The sequence below is a fragment of the Gadus macrocephalus genome, chromosome 17 (genome assembly GCF_031168955.1).
Source record: "Gadus macrocephalus chromosome 17, ASM3116895v1".
Classification (NCBI taxonomy): Eukaryota; Metazoa; Chordata; class Actinopteri; order Gadiformes; family Gadidae; genus Gadus; species Gadus macrocephalus.
In genome coordinates, this window is record NC_082398.1 from 3,747,206 (window position 1) to 3,769,787 (window position 22,582).

Here is a 22,582-nt window from a genome sequence, read left to right on the forward strand (position 1 = left end):
ATATGTCAACATTTTGTCAGGTATCCAAAGGAATTGACAAATGCCTTCTGCTATTTGTCTAAGTTTACAGGTGACATTTTCTGCAAGTCAAATATGTGTTTGTCAGGGAAGACTTGTATATCTTCTGAATATAGGGAATGCCAAGTGTCACGACCCCACTGGTATATTGAAAATGGCTCTCTGTCTAGGCAGGAGTCGAGACACATAAGTGGTAGTGAATCACAGCTGGCAGGCAACTAGCTTTCGGCCACGTGAGTACTGACTCACCTGGGTTCCTGGCGAGCTCTGGTCCTTCTCACTTGTTGAGGGATAGCGCAAGCGTTGGGCTGTCCCGTTCAGTTATTGTTTGACATAGGTGACCCTAATCAAGGCCAATCAAAATCTGCATGGTTCACTCCCACAATTACCATGACAATCAGTTAATCACCAGCTTAACATTACCAAACAGTAGGATTGTGATTCCTCAGGCATGAGGAATGCCGCTGAAACGCCCCTTAATTCAACAATAGAATAACCTGATAAACATGGACAATGAATCTGTGATGATCGACATTTTTGCAAGCTGTCCATATCATATCAAATATCCTTTTCATTTTTTTCAGACCGAAAAAACAAACACCTGTTAGAAAAGCTCTTGGCACGTCATACTAACCTACCTATATAAGTGTTTGTGCCAACACTTCACTAGCAATTTGCACAGAGTTTGACAAGGGGATCCAGTCCAAGCATTCAGTCAGGATTTATATTTTTTTATTTGAGAAGGCGCTACACACATTTGGAACTTGTTTAGTTAAAGGTGAGTCCTTGATCTTTTTACGTTTAATTACATTCTAGGAACTGCATGATCTTATTATTTGCAGACTTTTGCACTCTTGCATTCAGTCTCCTACTTGACTGAAAAGTTACAATATAAATGTGATTGATTTAATAATGTTGAATGTTTTCTTTCATCCTTAGTGTAAAAAAGAAAACAGAATGGATTTGGGAAGGAGAAAATCTGCATGGTTCTTTATTTTGGGTAGGTTCATACAATAATAAGAGAAGCTTTTAGGGCCGCTTCTACGACATTTGCATGGCCGTACAAGAACTATTCACCTGAAAAAGAGAAATCATGCAAGCGCTATTGTAGGAGACGGATCACCATATAAGAAAAAAATTGCTCCTGTTCTATTCAAGTTTATTAAAATATGGACCTGTTATTATTAGTAGGGAGAGCTTTTGGGCCTTTTTCCAACTTAGAAATAGCTGCTAAATACATTCATTATTGAAACCCTTTTAAAACCCATTAACCCTGGTTCTTGCTGCAATCCTTTTACTTTTATGGACCAAACAGACGAGTTGGAGTGCCAGCATGGAAAACTAAATCCTGAGCAGAACCCTAAAACATTTAATAAATATTATCCTTATTCCACGTAGCTTTTTAAACGTCTGTCTATGTCAGTTTTGCTAATTCTCACACTGGACGGCCAGTCGTCAAACCACTAATACTAATGAAGGATGATTCAGTCATTACATGTTCGGAATGAAACATCAACGGAGGAGGCGAAGAGAAGCCTTCTCTGCCTGAGGGAATCTCGCAGCCCTACATATTTGCTCATATCTTTTAATTTACACTTTATACCAAATACTTTAATACTAAACTGAGATTTAAATACCTATCTAATGAACCATCATCCAAATATTCAAATATCCTGGCTCAGCTCTAGAAAATAAAAGCGTGTGTGTGTATGACTTCTACATGATATGTTTAAGCATGATTAAATTCAGTTCCTATTCATATTAAGTAACGTCGTAATGTGTTTTTCCAAATGCATGATACAAAGTTGCCTTTCAATTGGCTTCCACTCCGATGACCATATCAGCAGAATCAGCATGCATGTCGACAACCACTGGTGCATCAACATCAGCTTGTATTTCTACAACCACTGGAGTATCAACAACAGCTGGAGGTTCAACAACCACTGGAGGATCAATAACAACAGGAGCATCAATAACAAATGGAGGTTCAACAACCACTGGAGCCCGTTTTAATTTTTTTCTCAAATTTGAAATAGTAGAAACATTTATTGCTGCTTATGATAATAATACCTCAGACGAATATACAGAGCTTGAGGACAGAATTGAGATAAGGGTAAGAAATAATAAAACACTTGAACGAATTATTTTTAAAATTCACATTTTTCGAATAAATATAAAGTTAGAATGTTGAGTTCATGTATCTTGCTTTCAGTTCAACACGATCTACAGTGCACAATTTGGCGAGCGGTTCATTCGGACAATTATCATCGGATTTAGGTAAAATTAATTGAGGAATTAATTTATTTCAATCTGTCCCTGAATGTAACAGAATCCAATTATCAAGAACCATCTTTCATGAAGGAAAAATACTATGTGACGAGACCTAATAATTTTTTCTTCTTTTAACAAAGGATCTCTGTGGCTCAATCGAACAATACTGAAGCAGAAATAGAGCTTGAGTTTCAGCCAACTGCTTCTCCACAAGCAATCCCACAGTCTGAGGAGGTTCGAAGTACCTTGGTCAAAGGACTGAACAGCACAAACACAACCTCTAACCTCACTGTAGATACTGCAAGCATTACGATCACAAGTAGGTTATCACTTTGCAGGATCTTTCATAACATCGCTAGCCTACAATTTGGAATAACAGCAACACCAGTTAATAGTTAATTGTAACATTTACGGGCTTCATTAAATATCCTTTATTTTGGTGTTACTTGCTTGATAGGACTGTGAGGGGAAATAAAAAAGTAGCCATTCTTTAACTTTTGTTAAAGACTGCAAGTTAATAAGCGATAGACTTTAGTAAATACACACTTCTTTGAAACCTCTGGAAGCCGTGTTGTTGTTTCTGAGGCAAATTCCATGCCATCTACATTCTAGTAGTATCAAACAAATTGTCAGATAAAGGTGCTTTAAGTAATATGTGATAGCTATTATAAGAGTGTAACTTCTTTTGACACGGCTTTGCCACTTGTCAGCTATTAGTGAGTGAAATGGGCTGTGAGATTATAATTTCTGACCAATTTGGGAATGTCATAGGCAGAAATGTCACGAAAGAAATTATCTGAAAGAAACCGCAACTGATTGTTTTACCAGGGGATAATTAATTCGGGGCAGGGTATGGTAATACAGATATGATGGATTGAACCGCATTGGTTCACTATACATTTAGAGGTTACTGCTTTAAAGAGGTTTTATATCATTAGAAAAAGCTTTTCAACTTTTCCACCCTTCAAATTTTGCTTTTGCAGAGACTCCAACTATTACAACAACTATCTGTTCTCCAACAACTACTGCTGGATTATCAACCACCACTACTAGATCAACAACTGGTGGATCAACAACCACAGGAGGATCAACAACCACTGAAGGATCAACAACCACTGGAGGTTCAACCACAACTGGAGGATCAACAACCACTGGAGGACCAACAACAACTGGGGGTTCAACAACCACTGTTGTATCTACAACCACGGGAGATTCAACAACTGGAAGATCAACAACCACTGGAGGATCATCAACGACTGGAGGAACAACCCCAACTGGAGGATCAACAACCGATGTTGTATCTACAACTAAGGGAGGTTCAATAACCACTGGACGATCATCAACCACTGGAGGACAAACAACCACTGGAGGATCAACAACCACTGGAGGATCAACAACCAATGCAGGATCAACAACCACTGGAGGAACAATAAACACTGGGGGTTCCACAACTGGAGGATCAACAACCACTACAGGATCAACAACCACCGGAGGAACAATAAACACTGGGGGTTCCACAACTGGAGGATCAACAACCACGGGAGGATCATCAACCACTGGAGGACCATCAACAACTAGGGATTCAACAACCGCTGTTGTATCTACAACTACGGGAGGTTCAACACCTGCAGGATCAACAACCACTGCAGGATCAACAACCACTGGAGGATCAATAACCACTGGACGATCATCAACCACTGGAGGACAAACAACCACTGGAGGATCAACAACCATTGGAGGATCAACAACCACTGGAGGATCAACACCCACTGCAGGATCAACAAGCACTGGAGGATCAATAAACACTGGGGGTTCCACAACTGGAGGATCAACAACCACTGCAGGATCAACAACCACTGCAGGATCGACAACCACTGGAGGACCAACAACAACTGGAGGATCACCAACCACTGGAGGACCAACAACTAGAGGATCAACAACCACTGGAGGACAAACAACGAGAGGATCAACAACCACTGGAGGATCAACAACCAATGCAGGATCAACAACCACTGGAGGATCAATAACCAGTGGACGATCATCAACCACTGGAGGACCAACAACCACTGCAGGATCAACAACCACTGGAGGATCAATAAACACTGGAGGATCAATAAGCACTGGAGGATCATCAACCACTGGAGGATCAACAACCACTGAAGGATCAACAACCACGGGAGGATCAACAACCACTGGAGGATCAATAAGCACTGGAGGATCATCGACCACTGGAGGATCAACAACCACTGGAGGATCAATAACAACTGGAAGTTCCACAACTGGTGGATCAACAACCACTGCAAGATCAACAACCACGGGAGAATCAATAAACACTGGAGGATCAATAAGCACTGGAGGATCATCGACCACTGGAGGATCAACAACCACTGGAGGATCAATAACAACTGGAAGTTCCACAACTGGTGGATCAACAACCACTGCAAGATCAACAACCACGGGAGGATCAATAAACACTGGAGGATCAATAAGCACTGGAGGATCATCGACCACTGGAGGATCAACAACCACTGGTGGATCAATAACCACTGGAGTACAAACAACTACTGGAGGATCAACAACCACTGAAGGATCAACAACCCTTGGAGGAACAATAACCACTGGAAGTTCCACAACTGGTGGATCAACAACCACTGCAAGATCAACAACCACGGGAGGATCAATAAGCACTGGAGGATCATCGACCACAGGAGGATCAACAACCACTGGAGGATCAACAACCACTGGAGGATCAACAACCACTGGAGTACAAACAACTACTGGAGGATCAACCACCACTGAAGGATCAACAACCACTGGAGGATCAATAACAACTGGAAGTTCCACAACAACTGGGGATTCAACAACCGCTGGTGTATCTACAACTACAGGAGGTTCAACAACTGCAGGATCAACAACCACTGCAGGATCAACAACCACCGGAGGATCAATAACCACTGGACGATCATCAACCACTGGAGGACAAACAACCACTGGAGGATCAACAACCATTGGAGGATCAACAACCACTGGAGGATCAACACCCACTGCAGGATCAACAAGCACTGGAGGATCAATAAACACTGGGGGTTCCACAACTGGAGGATCAACAACCACTGCAGGATCAACAACCACTGCAGGATCGACAACCACTGGAGGACCAACAACAACTGGAGGATCACCAACCACTGGAGGACCAACAACTAGAGGATCAACAACCACTGGAGGACAAACAACGAGAGGATCAACAACCACTGGAGGATCAACAACCAATGCAGGATCAACAACCACTGGAGGATCAATAACCAGTGGACGATCATCAACCACTGGAGGACCAACAACCACTGCAGGATCAACAACCACTGGAGGATCAATAAACACTGGAGGATCAATAAGCACTGGAGGATCATCGACCACTGGAGGATCAACAACCACTGAAGGATCAACAACCACGGGAGGATCAACAACCACTGGAGGATCAATAAGCACTGGAGGATCATCGACCACTGGAGGATCAACAACCACTGGAGGATCAATAACAACTGGAAGTTCCACAACTGGTGGATCAACAACCACTGCAAGATCAACAACCACGGGAGGATCAATAAACACTGGAGGATCAATAACCACTGGAGTACAAACAACTACTGGAGGATCAACAACCACTGAAGGATCAACAACCCTTGGAGGAACAATAACCACTGGAAGTTCCACAACTGGTGGATCAACAACCACTGCAAGATCAACAACCACGGGAGGATCAATAAGCACTGGAGGATCATCGACCACAGGAGGATCAACAACCACTGGAGGATCAACAACCACTGGAGGATCAACAACCACTGGAGTACAAACAACTACTGGAGGATCAACCACCACTGAAGGATCAACAACCACTGGAGGATCAATAACAACGGGAAGTTCCACAACAACTGGGGATTCAACAACCGCTGGTGTATCTACAACTACAGGAGGTTCAACAACTGCAGGATCAACAACCACTGCAGGATCAACAACCACCGGAGGATCAATAACCACTGGACGATCAACAACCACTGGAGGATCAACAACCATTGGAGGATCAACAACCACTGGAGGATCAACACCCACTGCAGGATCAACAAGCACTGGAGGATCAATAAACACTGGGGGTTCCACAACTGGAGGATCAACAACCACTGCAGGATCAACAACCACTGCAGGATCGACAACCACTGGAGGACCAACAACAACTGGAGGATCACCAACCACTGGAGGACCAACAACTAGAGGATCAACAACCACTGGAGGACAAACAACGAGAGGATCAACAACCACTGGAGGATCAACAACCAATGCAGGATCAACAACCACTGGAGGATCAATAACCAGTGGACGATCATCAACCACTGGAGGACCAACAACCACTGCAGGATCAACAACCACTGGAGGATCAATAAACACTGGAGGATCAATAAGCACTGGAGGATCATCGACCACTGGAGGATCAACAACCACTGAAGGATCAACAACCACGGGAGGATCAACAACCACTGGAGGATCAATAAGCACTGGAGGATCATCGACCACTGGAGGATCAACAACCACTGGAGGATCAATAACAACTGGAAGTTCCACAACTGGTGGATCAACAACCACTGCAAGATCAACAACCACGGGAGGATCAATAAACACTGGAGGATCAATAAGCACTGGAGGATCATCGACCACTGGAGGATCAACAACCACTGGAGGATCAATAACAACTGGAAGTTCCACAACTGGTGGATCAACAACCACTGCAAGATCAACAACCACGGGAGGATCAATAAACACTGGAGGATCAATAAGCACTGGAGGATCATCGACCACTGGAGGATCAACAACCACTGGTGGATCAATAACCACTGGAGAACAAACAACTACTGGAGGATCAACAACCACTGAAGGATCAACAACCCTTGGAGGAACAATAACCACTGGAAGTTCCACAACTGGTGGATCAACAACCACTGCAAGATCAACAACCACGGGAGGATCAATAAGCACTCGAGGATCATCGACCACAGGAGGATCAACAACCACTGGAGGATCAACAACCACTGGAGGATCAACAACCACTGGAGTACAAACAACTACTGGAGGATCAACCACCACTGAAGGATCAACAACCACTGGAGGATCAATAACAACTGGAAGTTCCGCAACAACTGGGGATTCAACAACCGCTGGTGTATCTACAACTACAGGAGGTTCAACAACTGCAGGATCAACAACCACTGCAGGATCAACAACCACTGCAGGATCAACAAGCACTGCAGGATCAACAACCCTTGGAGGAACAATAACCACTGGAAGTTCCACAACTGGAGGATCAACAACCACTGGAGGATCAACAACCACTGGAGGATCAATAACAACTAGAAGTTCCACAACTGCAGGATCAACAACCACTGCAGGATCAACAACCACTGGAGGATCAATAACCACTGGACGATCATCAACCACTGGAGGACAAACAAATAATGGAGGATCAACAACCACTGAAGGATCAACAACCACTGGAGGATCAATAACAACTGGAGGTTCCACAACTGGAGGACAAACAACAACAACTGCAGGATCAACAACCACTGGAGGATCAACAACCACTGTAGGATCAACAACCACTACAGGATCAACCACCACTGGAGGATCAATAACTACTGGGGGTTCCACAACTGGAGGATCAACAACAGCAGGAGGATCAACAACCACTGGAGGATCAACAACCACTGGAGGACCAACAACAACTGGGGATTCAACAACCGCTGTTGTATCTACAACTACGGGAGGTTCAACAACCACTGCAGGATCAACAACCACTGCAGGATCAACAACCACTGGAGGATCAATAACCACTGGACGATCATCAACCACTGGAGGATCAACAACCACTGGAGGATCAATAACCACTGGACGATCAACAACCACTGGAGGATCAATAACCACTGGACGATCATCAACCACTGGAGGACAAACAACTAATGGAGGATCAACAACCACTGAAGGATCAACAACCACTGGAGGATCAATAACAACTGGAGGTTCCACAACTGGAGGACTAACAACAACAACTGCAGGATCAACAACCACTGGAGGATCAACAACCACTGTAGGATCAACAACCACTACAGGATCAACCACCACTGGAGGATCAATAACTACTGGGGGTTCCACAACTGGAGGATCAACAACAGCAGGAGGATCAACAACCACTGGAGGATCAACAACCACTGGAGGACCAACAACAACTGGGGATTCAACAACCGCTGGAGGATCAATAACCACTGGACGATCATCAACCACTGGACGATCATCAACCACTGGAGGATCAACAACCACTGGAGGATCAATAACCACTGGACGATCAACAACCACTGGAGGATCAATAACCACTGGACGATCATCAACCACTGGAGGACCGACAACAACTGGGGATTCAACAACCGCTGGTGTATCTACAACTACAGGAGGTTCAACAACTGCAGGATCAACAACCACTGCAGGATCAACAACCAATGCAGGATCAACAACCACTGGAGGATCAATAACCACTGGACGATCATCAACCACTGGAGGACAAACAACTAATGGAGGATCAACAACCACTGAAGGATCAACAACCACTGGAGGATCAATAACAACTGGAGGTTCCACAACTGGAGGACTAACAACAACAACTGCAGGATCAACAACCACTGGAGGATCAACCACCACTGTAGGATCAACAACCACTACTGGATCAACCACCACTGGAGGATCAATAACTACTGGGGGTTCCACAACTGGAGTATCAACAACAGCAGGAGGATCAACAACCACTGGAGGATCAACAACCACTGGAGGACCAACAACAACTGGGGATTCAACAACCGCTGTTGTATCTACAACTACGGGAGGTTCAACAACCGCTGTTGTATCTACAACTACGGGAGGTTCAACAACCACTGCAGGATCAACAACAACTGCAGGATCAACAACCACTGGAGGATCAATAACCACTGGACGATCATCAACCACTGGAGGATCAACAACCACTGGAGGATCAACAACCACTGGAGGATCAATAACCACTGGACGATCAACAACCACTGGAGGATCAACAACCACTGAAGGATCAACAACCACTGGAGGATCAATAACAACTGGAAGTTCCACAACTGGAGGATCAACAACAGCAGGAGGATTAACAACCACTGGAGGATCAATAACAACCACTGCAGGATCAACAACCACTGGAGGATCAATAACCACTGGGGGTTCCACAACTGGAGGATCAACAACAGCAGGAGGATCAACAACCACTGGAGGACCAACAACAACTGGAGCATCTACAACGACGGGAGGTTCAACAACTGCAGGATCAACGACCACTGCAGGATCAACAACCACTGGAGGATCAATAACCACTGGACGATCATCAACCACTGGAGGACAAACAACTACTGGAGGATCAACAACCACTGAAGGATCAACAACCACTGGAGGATCAATAACAACTGGAAGTTCCACAACTGGTGGATCAACAACCACTGCAGGATCAACAACCCCTGGAGGATTAACAACCACTGGAGGATCAACAACCACTGGAGGATCAACAACCACTGGAGGATCAACAACCACTGGAGGATCAACAACCACTGGAGGACCAACAACAACTGGAGATTCAACAACCGCTGTTGTATCTACAACTACAGAAGGTTCAACAACTGCAGGATCAACAACAACTGCAGGATCAACAACCACTGGAGGATCAATAACAACTGGAAGTTCCACAACTGGAGGATCAACAACCACTGCAGGATCAACAACCACTGGAGGATCAATAAACACTGGGGGTTCCACAAATGGAGGATCAACAACAGCAGGAGGATCAACAACAACTGGGGATTCAACAACCGCTGTTGTATCTACAACTACGGGAGGTTCAACAACTGCAGGATCAACAACCACTGGAGGATCAACAACAACTGGTGGATCGACAACTGGCAGTTCTACAACAACTGGAGGATCAACAGCTGGAGGGTCAACAACAGCTGGGGGATCAACAACCACAGAAGGATCAACTACTGGAGGGTCAGTAACAACAGCAGTGTCAACATTAGATGTGGAATCAACAACCACTGGAGGATCAACAACCACAGGGGGATCAACAATGACAGCAGGATCAACAACCACTGGAGGATCAACAACCACTGGAGGATCAACAACCACTGCAGTACCAACAACCACTGGAGGACAAACAACCACTGGAGGATCAACAACCACTGGAGGATCAACAACCACTGGAGGACCAACTACAGCTGAAGGATCAACAACCACTGGAGGATCAACAACCACTGGAGGATCAACAACCAGTGGAGGATCAACAACCCCTGGAGGATCAATAACCACTGGGGGTTCCACAACTGGAGGATCAACAACCACCGGAGGATCAACAACCACTGGTGGATCATCAACTAGGGAAGGTGTGACAAGCACCGGAGATTCATCAATAACTGGAGGTTCAGCCACAACTGGTAGTTCAACAATGACTCAACGTTCATCAACCACTGGAGTTTCAACAACAACTGGTGGATCGACAACTGGCAGTTCTACAACAACTGGAGGATCAACAGCTGGAGGGTCAACAACAGCTGGGGGATCAACAACCACAGAAGGATCAACTACTGGAGGGTCAGTAACAACAGCAGTGTCAACATTAGATGTGGAATCAACAACCACTGGAGGATCAACAACCACAGGGGGATCAACAATGACTGCAGGATCAACAACCACTGGAGGATCAACAACCATTGGAGGATCAACAACCACTGCAGTACCAACAACCACTGGCGGTCCAACAACAACCGCTTTAATCGCAACTCCTAATCCAGTTGTAGTTTTCACGGCCACAATAGTAGAGCCATTCACTGCAGGAGCAACAACCACTGGAGGATCATCAACCACTGGAGGATCATCAACCACTGGAGGATCATCAACCACTGAGGGTTTAACAGCTGGAGGTTCAACAACCACTGGAGGATCAACAACCACTGGAGGATCAACATCAACAGGAAGTTCAACAACAGAAGTATCAACAACAACAGGAGGATCAACAACCACTGGAGGATCAACAACAACTGGAGGATCAACAACCACTGGAGGATCAACAACCACTGGAGGATTAACAACCACTGCAGGATCAACAACCACTGGTGGATCAACAACCACTGCAGGATCAACAACCACTGGAGGATCAACAACCACTGGAGGATCAACAACCACTGGAGGATCAACAACCACTGGAGGATCAACAACCACTGGTGGATCAACAACCACTGGAGGATCAACAACCACTGGTGGATCATCAACTACGGAAGGTGTGACAAGCCCCGGAGATTCATCAATAACTGGAGGTTCAGCCACAACTGGTAGTTCAACAATGACTCAACGGTCATCAACCACTGGAGTTTCAACTACCACTGGAGGATCGACAACTGGCAGTTCTACAACAACTGGAGGATCAACAGCTGGAGGGTCAACAACAGCTGGGGGATCAACAACCACAGAAGGATCAACTACTGGAGGGTCAGTAACAACAGCAGTGTCAACATTAAACGTGGAATCAACAACCACTGGAGGATCAACGACAACAGGAAGTTCAACAACAGGAGTATCAACAACAACAGGAGGATCAACAACCACTGGAGGATCAACAACAACAGCAGGATCAACAACCACTGGAGGATCAACAACCACTGGAGGATCAACAACCACTGGAGGATCAACAACCACTGGAGGATTAATAACCACTGCAGGATCAACAACCACTGAGGGTTTAACAGCTGGAGGATCAACAACCACTGGAGGATCAACAACCACTGGAGGATCAACAACCACTGGAGGATCAACATCAACAGGAGTATCAACAACAGGAGGATCAACAACCACTGGAGGATCAACAACCACTGGTGGATCATCAACCACTGCAGGATCATCAACTACGGAAGGTGTGACAAGCACCGGAGATTCATCAATAACTGGAGGTTCAGCCACAACTGGTAGTTCAACAATGACTCAACGGTCATCAACCACTGGAGTTTCAACAACAACTGGTGGATCGACAACTGGCAGTTCTACAACAACTGGAGGATCAACAGCTGGAGGGTCAACAACAGCTGGGGGATACACAACCACAGAAGGATCAACTACTGGAGGGTCAGTAACAACAGCAGTGTCAACATTAAACGTGGAATCAACAACCACTGGAGGATCAACAACAACAGGAAGTTCAACAACAGGAGTATCAACAACAACAGGAGGATCAACAACCACTGGAGGATCAACAACAACTGGAGGATCAATAACCACTGGAGGATCAACAACAACTGGAGTATCAACAACCACTGGAGCATCAACAACCACTGGAGGATTAATAACCACTGCAGGATCAACAACCACTGAGGGTTTAACAGCTGGAGGATCAACAACCACTGGAGGATCAACAACCACTGGAAGATCAACAACCACTGGAGGATCAACATCAACAGGAGTATCAACAACAGGAGGATCAACAACCACTGGAGGATCAACAACCACTGGTGGATCATCAACCACTGCAGGATCATCAACTACGGAAGGTGTGACAAGCACCGGAGATTCATCAATAACTGGAGGTTCAGCCACAACTGGTAGTTCAACAATGACTCAACGGTCATCAACCACTGGAGTTTCAACAACAACTGGTGGATCGACAACTGGCAGTTCTACAACAACTGGAGGATCAACAGCTGGAGGGTCAACAACAGCTGGGGGATACACAACCACAGAAGTATCAACTACTGGAGGGTCAGTAACAACAGCAGTGTCAACATTAAACGTGGAATCAACAACCACTGGAGGATCAACAACAACAGGAAGTTCAACAACAGGAGTATCAACAACAACAGGAGGATCAACAACCACTGGAGGATCAACAACAACTGGAGGATCAATAACCACTGGAGGATCAACAACAACTGGAGTATCAACAACCACTGGAGCATCAACAACAACAGAAGTATCAATAACAACTGGAGGTTCAACAACCACTGAAGCCCCAATAATTACCCCTCCAGTTTTTGTTATCACCGCAGTGATAATGCAGACATTTATTCCTGCTTATAATAATAATACCTCACCCGAATATCAAGCACTTGAGACCAAAGTTGTGATAACGGTCAGTAAAAATTAATAATACTGGAACGATTATTTTATTTTATTCGAATTTTTCGAAATAAATATAAAGTTAGAATGCTGAATTCATGTATTTTGCTTTCAGTTTAACGCAATCTACACAGCTCAATTTGGCGACCGGTTCATTCGGACAATTGTCATCGGATTCAGGTAATATTAACTGAGGAATTAATTCATTTCAATCTGTCCCTGAATGTTAAAGAATCCAATTATCAAGAACCGTCTTTCACATACTATGTGACAAGACCTAACAATATTTTCTTCTTTAAACAAAGGATCCCTGCGACTCGATCGACCAATACGGAAACAGAAGTAGAGCTTGAGTTTCAGCCAACTACTTTGTCACAACCGATCCCACACGCTGACGATGTTCGAAGTACCCTGGTCGAAGGACTGAACAACCTAAACATAACCTCTAACCTCACTGTAGATACGGAAAGCATTACGATCACAAGTATGTAAACCCTTTGCAGGATCTTTCATAACATTGTTCGCCTACAATTTGGGATAACAGCAACCACAGGGAATACAGACAGCCAATTGTAAAAATTTGGGGCTTCATTAAATACCCTTTACTTTGGTTTTACTTGCTTGACAGGAATTTGAGGGGAAATGCAAGTTAATAAGTGCTACTCTTTGGTAAATACACATTTCTGAGGCAAATTCCATGTCTTCTACATTCTAGTAGCATTCAAACAAAATGTCAGTTCAAGGTGCTTTAAGTAAGCAGAAATCTGACGAAAGACCCATAAAAAGAGGGATATTGTTTGAAGGGAGCAACCACTGAATGTTTTACCAAGGCATAATAATTTCAGGGCTGGATATCGTAAAACAGATATGATGAATTTAACCACATTGTTTCACTATACATTTCAGAGTTACTGTTTTAAAGAGGTTTTAAATCATTACAAATAGCGTTCAAACTTTTCTGACCTTCAAATTTTGCTTTTGCAGAAACTACAACTACTACAACAACTACCAGTTCACCAACGACTACTGCAGGATTATCAACAACCACTGGAGGTTCAACCACCACAGGAGGATCAACAACCACTGGAGGATCCACAATGACTGCAGGACAAACAACAACGGCAGGATCAACAACCACTGGAGGGTCGACAACCACTGGAGGATCAACAACGACTGCAGGACCAACAACCACTGGAGAATCAACAACCACTGGAGGAACAACATCTACTGAAGTATCAACAACAGCTGGAGGATCAACAACCACTTCAGTATCAACAACCACTGGAGGATCAACAACTACTGGAGGATCAACAACCACTGGAGGATCAACAACCACTGGAGGATCAACAAGCACTGAAGGATCAACAACCACTGCAGTACCAACAACCACTGGAGGAGCAACGACCACTGGAGTATCAACAACAGTTGGAGGATCAACAACCACTGCAGTACCAACAACCACAGCAGTACCAACAACCACTGGAGAATCAACAACCACTGGAGAATCAACAACCACTGGAGGATCAACCACCACTGCAGTACCAACAACCACTGGAGGAGCAACAACCACTGGAGCATCAACAACCACAGAAGGGTCGACAACCACTGGAGGATCAACAACCACTGGAGGATCAACAACCACTGGAGGATCAACAACCACTGGAGTATCAACAACCACTGGAGGATCAACAACAACTGGAGGATCAACAACAACTGAAGCCCCAATAATTACCCCTCCAGTTTTTGTTTTCACCGCAGTGATAATACAGATATTTATTCCTGCTTATAATGATAATACCTCTCCCGAATATCAAGCACTTGAGACCGAAGTTGGGATAACGGTCAGTAAAAATTAATAATACTGGAACGATTATTTTATTTTATTCGCATTTTTCGAATAAATATAAAGTTAGAATGCTGAATTCATGTATTTTGCTTTCAGCTTAACGCAATCTACACAGCTCAATTTGGCGACCGGTTCATTCGGACAATTGTCATCGGATTCAGGTAATATTAACTGAGGAATTAATTCATTTCAATCTGTCCCTGAATGTTACAGAATCCAATTATCAAGAACCGTCTTTCACATACTATGTGACAAGACCTAACGATATTTACTTCTTTTAACAAAGGATCCCTGCGACTCGATCGACCAATACGGAAGCAGAAGTAGAGCTTGAGTTTCAGCCAACTACTTCGTCACAACCGATCCCACAGGCTGACGATGTTCGAAGTACCCTGGTCGAAGGACTGAACAACCCAAACATAACCTCTAACCTCACTGTAGATACGGAAAGCATTACGATCACAAGTATGTAAACCCTTTGCAGGATCTTTCATAACATTGTTCGCCTACAATTTGGGATAACAGCAACCACAGGGAATACAGACAGCCAATTGTAAGAATTTGGGGCTTCATTAAATACCCTTTACTTTGGTTTTACTTGCTTGACAGGACTTTGAGGGGAAATGCAAGTTAATAAGTGCTACTCTTTGGTAAATAAACACTTCTGAGGCAAATTCCATGTCTTCTACATTCTAGTAGTATTCAAACAAAATGTCAGTTCAAGGTGCTTTAAGTAAGCAGAAATCTGACGAAAGATCCATAAAAAGAGGGATATTGTTTGAAGGGAGCAACCACTGAATGTTTTACCAAGGCATAATAATTTCAGGGCTGGATATCGTAAAACAGATATGATGAATTTAACCACATTGTTTCACTATACATTTCAGAGTTACTGTTTTAAAGAGGTTTTAAATCATTACAAATAGCGTTCAAACTTTTCTGACCTTCAAATTTTGCTTTTGCAGAAACTCCAACTACTACAACAACTACCAGTTCACCAACGACTGCTGCAGGATTATCAACAACCACTGGAGGTTCAACCACCACAGGAGGATCAACAACCACTGGAGGATCCACAATGACTGCAGGACAAACAACAACGGCAGGATCAACAACCACTGGAGGGTCGACAACCACTGGAGGATCAACAATGACTGCAGGACCAACAACCACTGGAGAATCAACAACCACTGGAGGAACAACATCTACTGAAGTATCAACAACAGCTGGAGGATCAACAACCACTTCAGTATCAACAACCACTGGAGGATCAACAACTACTGGAGGATCAACAACCACTGGAGGGTCAACAACAGCTGGAGGATCAACAACCACTTCGGTACCAACAACCACTGGAGGATCAACAACCACTGGAGGATCAACAACCACTGGAGGATCAACAACCACTGCAGGTTCAACCACAACTGGAGGTCCAACAACCACTGGAGGATCAACAACCACTGGAGGATCAACAACAACTGGAGGATCAACAACCACTGGAGCATCAACAACCACTGGAGGATCAACAACCACTTCAGTACCAACAACCACTGGAGGATCAACAACCACTGGAGGATCAACAACCACTGGAGGATCAACAACCACTGCAGGTTCAACCAGAACTGGAGGTCCAACAACCACTGGAGGATCAACAACCACTGGAGGATCAACAACAACTGGAGGATCAATAACCACTGGAGCATCAACAACAACAGAAGTATCAACAACAACTGGAGGTTCAACAACCACTGAAGCCCCAATAATTACCCCTTCAGTTTTTGTTATCACCGCAGTGATAATGCAGACATTTATTCCTGCTTATAATAATAATACCTCACCCGAATATCAAGCACTTGAGACCGAAGTTGTGATAACGGTCAGTAAAAATTAATAATACTGGAACGATTATTTTATTTTATTCGCATTTTTCGACTAAATATAAATTTAGAATGCTGAATTCATTTATTTTGCTTTCAGTTTAACGCAATCTACACAGCTCAATTTGGCGACCGGTTCATTCGGACAATTGTCATCGGATTCAGGTAATATTAACTGAGGAATTAATTCATTTCAATCTGTCCCTGAATGTTACAGAATCCAATTATCAAGAACCGTCTTTCACATACTATGTGACAAGACCTAACAATATTTTCTTCTTTTAACAAAGGATCCCTGCGACTCGATCGACCAATACTGAAGCAGAAGTAAAGCTTGAGTTTCAGCCAACTACTTCGTCACAACCGATCCCACAGGCTGACGATGTTCGAAGTACCCTGGTCGAAGGACTGAACAACCCAAACATAACCTCTAACCTCACTGTAGATACGACAACCATTACGATCACAAGTATGTAAACCCTTTGCAGGATCTTTCATAACATTGTTCGCCTACAATTTGGGATAACAGCAACCACAGGGAATACAGACAGCCAATTGTAAACATTTGGGGCTTCATTAAATACCCTTTACTTTGGTTTTACTTGCTTGACCGGACTTTGAGGGGAAATACAAGTTAATAAGTGCTACTCTTTGGTAAACACACATTTCTGAGAGAAATTCCATGTCTTCTACATTCTAGTAGTATTCAAACAAAATGTCAGTTAAAGGTGCTTTAAGTAAGCAGAAATCTGACGAAAGACCCGTAAAAAGAGGGATATTGTTTGAAGGTAGCAACCACTGATTGTTTTACCAAGGCATAATAATTTCAGGGCTGGATACCGTAAAACAGATATGATGAATTTAACCACGTTTTAATTGCTTGACATGATCATTCTGAGAAATAGCAAGTAGCATTACTTTACCTTTTGGTACGTCCTTCAAGTTAGGGCTACACACGCAAATTCTCATTTATTTGAAACACTGAGGTTATTTTAATACCTTTTAGTAAAATTCCATCCCTCCTAAATTCTAGGAGTTTTATAACAACATTTCAGTTAATGCTGCTGTAGGGCTTATATCTAAAAGCCATTTAGTTTAGCATAGTTGTTTATTAGCGGGTGAAATTCTCTGTGAGAATACATTTCGGACCAACCTGGGAAATCTCAGAAGCAAGTCTGGTTCCAAAATGTTCCACCCTTCATGTTTTGCTGTTGCAGGAGACCCAAATGCTCCTACGACCACTGGATCACCAACGACTGCTGCTCCGACTGCCGCTGTGACGGCCTCCCCAGGGTCCGCTGGAGGATCAACAACCACTGCAGTAGGCCTACCAACAACCACTGGCGGTCCAACAACAACCGCTGTAATCGCAACTCCTAATCCAGTTGTAGTTTTCACGGCCACAATAGAAGAGGCATTCATTCCACCTTATGAGAATAGTTCTACGACCGAATATAAAGCGCTTGAAAGCACAGTTGTGACAGTGGTAAGTAGAAAAATATACAAATATTTTTGCATTTCATGCTACATATTAATTCTGATTGTTAAATCAACCATTTTTTTCTTTCAGTGTGACACGATCTTCTTTGCGGAATTTTCCGGCCGATTCATTCGTACAAGACTCATCTTGTTTCGGTAAAATGAATTAATGAATCAAATCATTCTGCATGTTACAGAATGCAATTATCCAGAACTGGCTTTCATGAAGGAAAAAAACAATGTGATCTTTGTCTAAAATATATTTTATTCTGTAGACGAGGAACTGCTAGGGTACGAACGGATAGGCCTAATACCGAGGCAGAAGTAGAGCTACAGTTTCGGCCAACTGGTACACCAGCAGAGGTCCCAGCGGCTGATGTAATTCGAACTACCCTTGTCAATGGACTGAACAACCCGAACATTACAACTAACCTCACCATAGATACTGACAGCATTAACATACGTAAGTAAACACTTAAAGGATCTTCCACAACATTGCTAGCTTACAATTTGGAATAGTTGCAACAATAGAGAAAAGACATTCAATTGTCAAATTTCCGGGCTTCATATAATAAAGTATTTTTGGGTTTTAATTGCTTGACATGATCATTCGGAGAAATAGCAAGTAGCACTACTTTACCTTTTGGTACGTCCTTCAAGTTACTAAGGGCTACGCTTGTGCAAACGCAAATTCTAATTTATTTGAAACACTTTGAGGTTATTTTTATACCTCAAAGTGTAAAATTCCATCCCTCCTAAATTCTCGGAGTTTTATAACAACATTTCAGTTAATGCTGCTGTAGGGCTAATATCTAAAAGCCATTTAGTTTAGCATAGTTGTTTATTAGCGGGTGAAATTCTCTGTGAGAATACATTTCGGACCAACCTGGGAAATCTCAGAAGCAAGTCTGGTTCCAAAACGTTCCACCCTTCATGTTTTGCTGTTGCAGGAGACCCAAATGCTCCTACGACCACTGGATCACCAACGACTGCTGCTCCGACTGCCGCTGTGACGGCCCCCGCTGGGCCCGTTGCCACCGCTGCACCACAACTCACTTCCCGGCAGGTGGTGTTCAGATCGGCAGGAGAAACCTTCACGAATGATCTATTGAACTCATCTTCTGCTGCGTTTATTGCTCGGGCAACGCTCTTAACAACACAAGTAAGTAGACATGGAAACATGTTTTTAATTTACTACTCAGTCCCTCCAGAAAAATGCGGCGTTTTTTTGTGACTGTTGCGGCCAAAAATCCTTGATTATGCAGCACGTTTTCTTAAAAAATGCGATGAAATATGCGGCATATTTATAAAATGTTATGGGATGAAGTTACGGGAACTTTCAAAAATTGCGGGAACTTGCGAAAAATGCGGCTTGTCCATCGTTCACGTCGCATCATTACGTCACTTCATAACGTTCCCATGTCAACAGGGGGAAATGGCTGCTCTTGTGTGAAGTAAACGCAATATTTTTCAACTTTCTGCTAAGATATATGTGACTTTTTTGCAATGAAAATGCGGGGATTATGAAATCATGCAAGCCCCGCTTATTTTGCGCAGAAATCTGCAGTTTATGCGGTGAAAGTGCGAAATGCGGCCCCCGCATGAATATGCAGACTTTGGCTGATTATGCATTGAATTATGCGATCGCATAATCACATTTTTCTGGAGGGACTGACTACTGTTATCCAAGTTTTGTGTAGGCCTTTGTTATTGTTTCTATGACAATGCCAAAGTACGTACCAAGGCAGCAGAAGCCGATCTATATCGATGTGTTCATCTTATTTTGAAAGACAATAATGAAGTATTTGGTTCAAGACAGGATTCAACTAATTATTTCCTATGTATTTCCACAGCTCAAACCCTTTTTCCGTCGGAGTTTTGGCTCCTTTAACAGCATAAACGTGGTATCATTCAGGTAAGCGTCCATTTGTGACTGCTCGATGACTCAACACACATTTATTTTATTCTATTTGGTTTATTCTATTTGGTTCTATTTGATCCTTTTTTTTAATTGATTGCTTATGTTCCTGCTTGTTTATATGGTGTTATATATATATATATCTCTTCTTCATTGTTCATTGTTATTGTCTTAATGTATGCACCTTGATCACCAAGCCAAATTCCTGGTTGGTGTAAAATCCTTCTTGGCAATTAAATCCTTTCTGATTCTGATTCTGATTCTGATAATAATCATAATAATGAATTCAATTTATGTAGTGACTTTCAAACTCAAGGACGCTTGATACATATATCATAATCTTAATCACGAATATCATGTTGTCCTCTCTTCCTCCTCCTCAGCGATGGGTCGATCATCAACACCCTAAACGTTTTCTTCAATTCAAACTCAGTTCCTGATGGCCTTCAGATTTTAAATGTGTTCACCACTGCAGCGCAAAGCATCACAGCCTTCAACATTGAGACCAGCAGTATAACTGTGCAGGGCCTAACAGGTAAGAAACGCATGGTCAACCAGTGCCCTCTCAATTCTATCTCTGAACCTTTTCCTCTTGTTTTACATTGTTGTATGTTTTTTTTGTTTCAGTTTCAACCGGAGTCACCCACAAGAGCAGTGTCCTCACTGCATTAGTGTTAGTGGCTCTATCCTGGTCTCTGTCCAGACAGAGTTAGTGTCGGCTTGTCCGTCTCCTCAACCTTGGGATGCACAATAAATATATGTCTGATTAATTATCGGAAAGGAGGTGTCGATAGGATCTATTGGGCTGCATTATAGATGATGTGTATGTTCCAAATGATATGTATTAAGGGAGTACGATAAATGTGATTTTCTCAGGTAATGAATTTATACTGGATGGGCTTTGAAGGAATATAGAAAGATTTCAATTGATTTAAGTTATTTATCTGATGCATGCATGTAGGCCTATTCATTTGGCTTATTCATCCATATTGTATTCTGTGAGATTATATTGCCTTTAAATACCAGTATCCTTATAAATGAAGCCATCGTTATAGGTTATTTTGAATTATTATTACCGAAATTAAGTGGGATGAAGCAATAAAACAAATAATAATAAACTTTCATTTTAATATTACTATTCTTATTGATGTTAAGTACTTTGAACCTGTTCCTAATTCTTTTGATTTATTTATATTGCCCTCTCTGTATCAGAGCTTTAGAATTAGAAACTGCAGTACCCAGCATTCCCCTCCCGCCAGCAATTCCCAGGAAAGGAAAAAGCATGGATAAGTGTTAACAACAGAAGCCCTGTTGTTGCCTCTCGTACTACTACTTTGTTGGGGCTGTAATCAATCCGACATAATTGCGGCGTAATTCGGACCAGCACATGCCGATGTCGGCCGAAATATATACATAGTTAATTCTTCAAATATTTTTCACCGCAGCGGCGGAAGCGCGGCCATCTGAAGTGCCATCTGGGGCAGGGGAACAGATGGCTCGGCCAAGCTGCGCCGCAGGTCCCGAATGAACAGTGTTGACACCAGTGCTGAAGTCTGAGGTCTTTGGTAACAAGACCTCATGTCTCAGTCATGGCACAGCAAATAGGTTGAATATATATCACTACTTTATGAATGCTTTTATGTAGCTCTTAGTGGGCCCCTAATACAGTACTTGAAAACGTTCAAGAAATTCAGCCTTGGTGCAAAATTACAGCCACTACAAGTCCGTTTTTTAGAGGCGGGTCAAGGTGGAGGGTGTTGGGGTGTGGCCCTGAGGAGCTTGAGGCCACGGTACAATGCACTCTTGTTTACAGTGGATATATCTCAATTGCGAGGCTCACACAGCTTTTGGCCGTGTTCTGTAAATATTCTAGAATACTCCGGGTGCTCAGTCCTTGAGCTCTATATCTAAATAATATCCTATCATAGCCTGCATAGATATCTAGATCATATAATACATATTATCACG

General features: G+C 43.2%; 2 protein-coding genes across 3 annotated transcripts; both read left to right on the forward strand.

Moving 5' to 3' along the window:
- The first annotated feature begins 663 nt into the window (after nucleotides 1–663).
- LOC132445723 (sericin 1-like) lies at nucleotides 664–7,212 on the forward strand. Its single transcript, XM_060035839.1, has 8 exons — nucleotides 664–796; nucleotides 958–1,018; nucleotides 1,824–1,949; nucleotides 2,004–2,131; nucleotides 2,231–2,295; nucleotides 2,430–2,608; nucleotides 3,273–4,588; nucleotides 6,835–7,212. Exons 2-8 carry the CDS (start codon nucleotides 976–978, stop codon nucleotides 7,210–7,212), a joined length of 2,235 nt encoding a protein of 744 aa, XP_059891822.1. The 5' UTR covers nucleotides 664–796; nucleotides 958–975.
- A 3,434-nt stretch (nucleotides 7,213–10,646) lies between these two features.
- LOC132475539 (mucin-2-like) lies at nucleotides 10,647–21,735 on the forward strand. 2 transcript variants are annotated; one of them, XM_060076720.1, is made up of 13 exons: nucleotides 15,318–15,335; nucleotides 15,437–15,501; nucleotides 15,627–15,805; nucleotides 16,306–17,216; nucleotides 17,318–17,382; nucleotides 17,508–17,686; nucleotides 18,435–18,703; nucleotides 18,788–18,852; nucleotides 18,972–19,159; nucleotides 19,647–19,858; nucleotides 20,550–20,611; nucleotides 20,998–21,149; nucleotides 21,242–21,735. In XM_060076720.1, exons 4-13 carry the CDS (start codon nucleotides 16,419–16,421, stop codon nucleotides 21,325–21,327), a joined length of 2,076 nt encoding a protein of 691 aa, XP_059932703.1. In that variant the 5' UTR covers nucleotides 15,318–15,335; nucleotides 15,437–15,501; nucleotides 15,627–15,805; nucleotides 16,306–16,418; the 3' UTR covers nucleotides 21,328–21,735. The 2 variants fall into 2 exon arrangements, 1 of the variants encoding a protein (XP_059932703.1); XR_009529936.1 differs by lacking the exons at nucleotides 17,508–17,686; nucleotides 18,435–18,703; nucleotides 18,788–18,852; ... (3 more) ...; nucleotides 20,998–21,149; nucleotides 21,242–21,735 and adding exons at nucleotides 10,647–12,965; nucleotides 13,137–13,507; nucleotides 13,610–13,674 and having other exon boundaries at nucleotides 13,800–15,335.
- The last annotated feature ends 847 nt before the right edge of the window (nucleotides 21,736–22,582 follow it).

Coding starts and splice junctions, on each gene's coding strand:
- LOC132445723 (XM_060035839.1), top strand. CDS start 976: ATGGATTTGGGAAGGAGAAAATCTGCATGGTTCTTTATTTTGG. Junction 1,950..2,003: donor AGTATCAACAACAGCTGGAG/GTTCAACAACCA, acceptor TAACAAATGGAG/GTTCAACAACCACTGGAGCC. Junction 2,132..2,230: donor AGGACAGAATTGAGATAAGG/GTAAGAAATAAT, acceptor TCTTGCTTTCAG/TTCAACACGATCTACAGTGC.
- LOC132475539 (XM_060076720.1), top strand. CDS start 16,419: ATGACTGCAGGACAAACAACAACGGCAGGATCAACAACCACTGGAGGG. Junction 18,704..18,787: donor AAAGCACAGTTGTGACAGTG/GTAAGTAGAAAA, acceptor TTTTTCTTTCAG/TGTGACACGATCTTCTTTGC. Junction 19,859..20,549: donor CAACGCTCTTAACAACACAA/GTAAGTAGACAT, acceptor GTATTTCCACAG/CTCAAACCCTTTTTCCGTCG.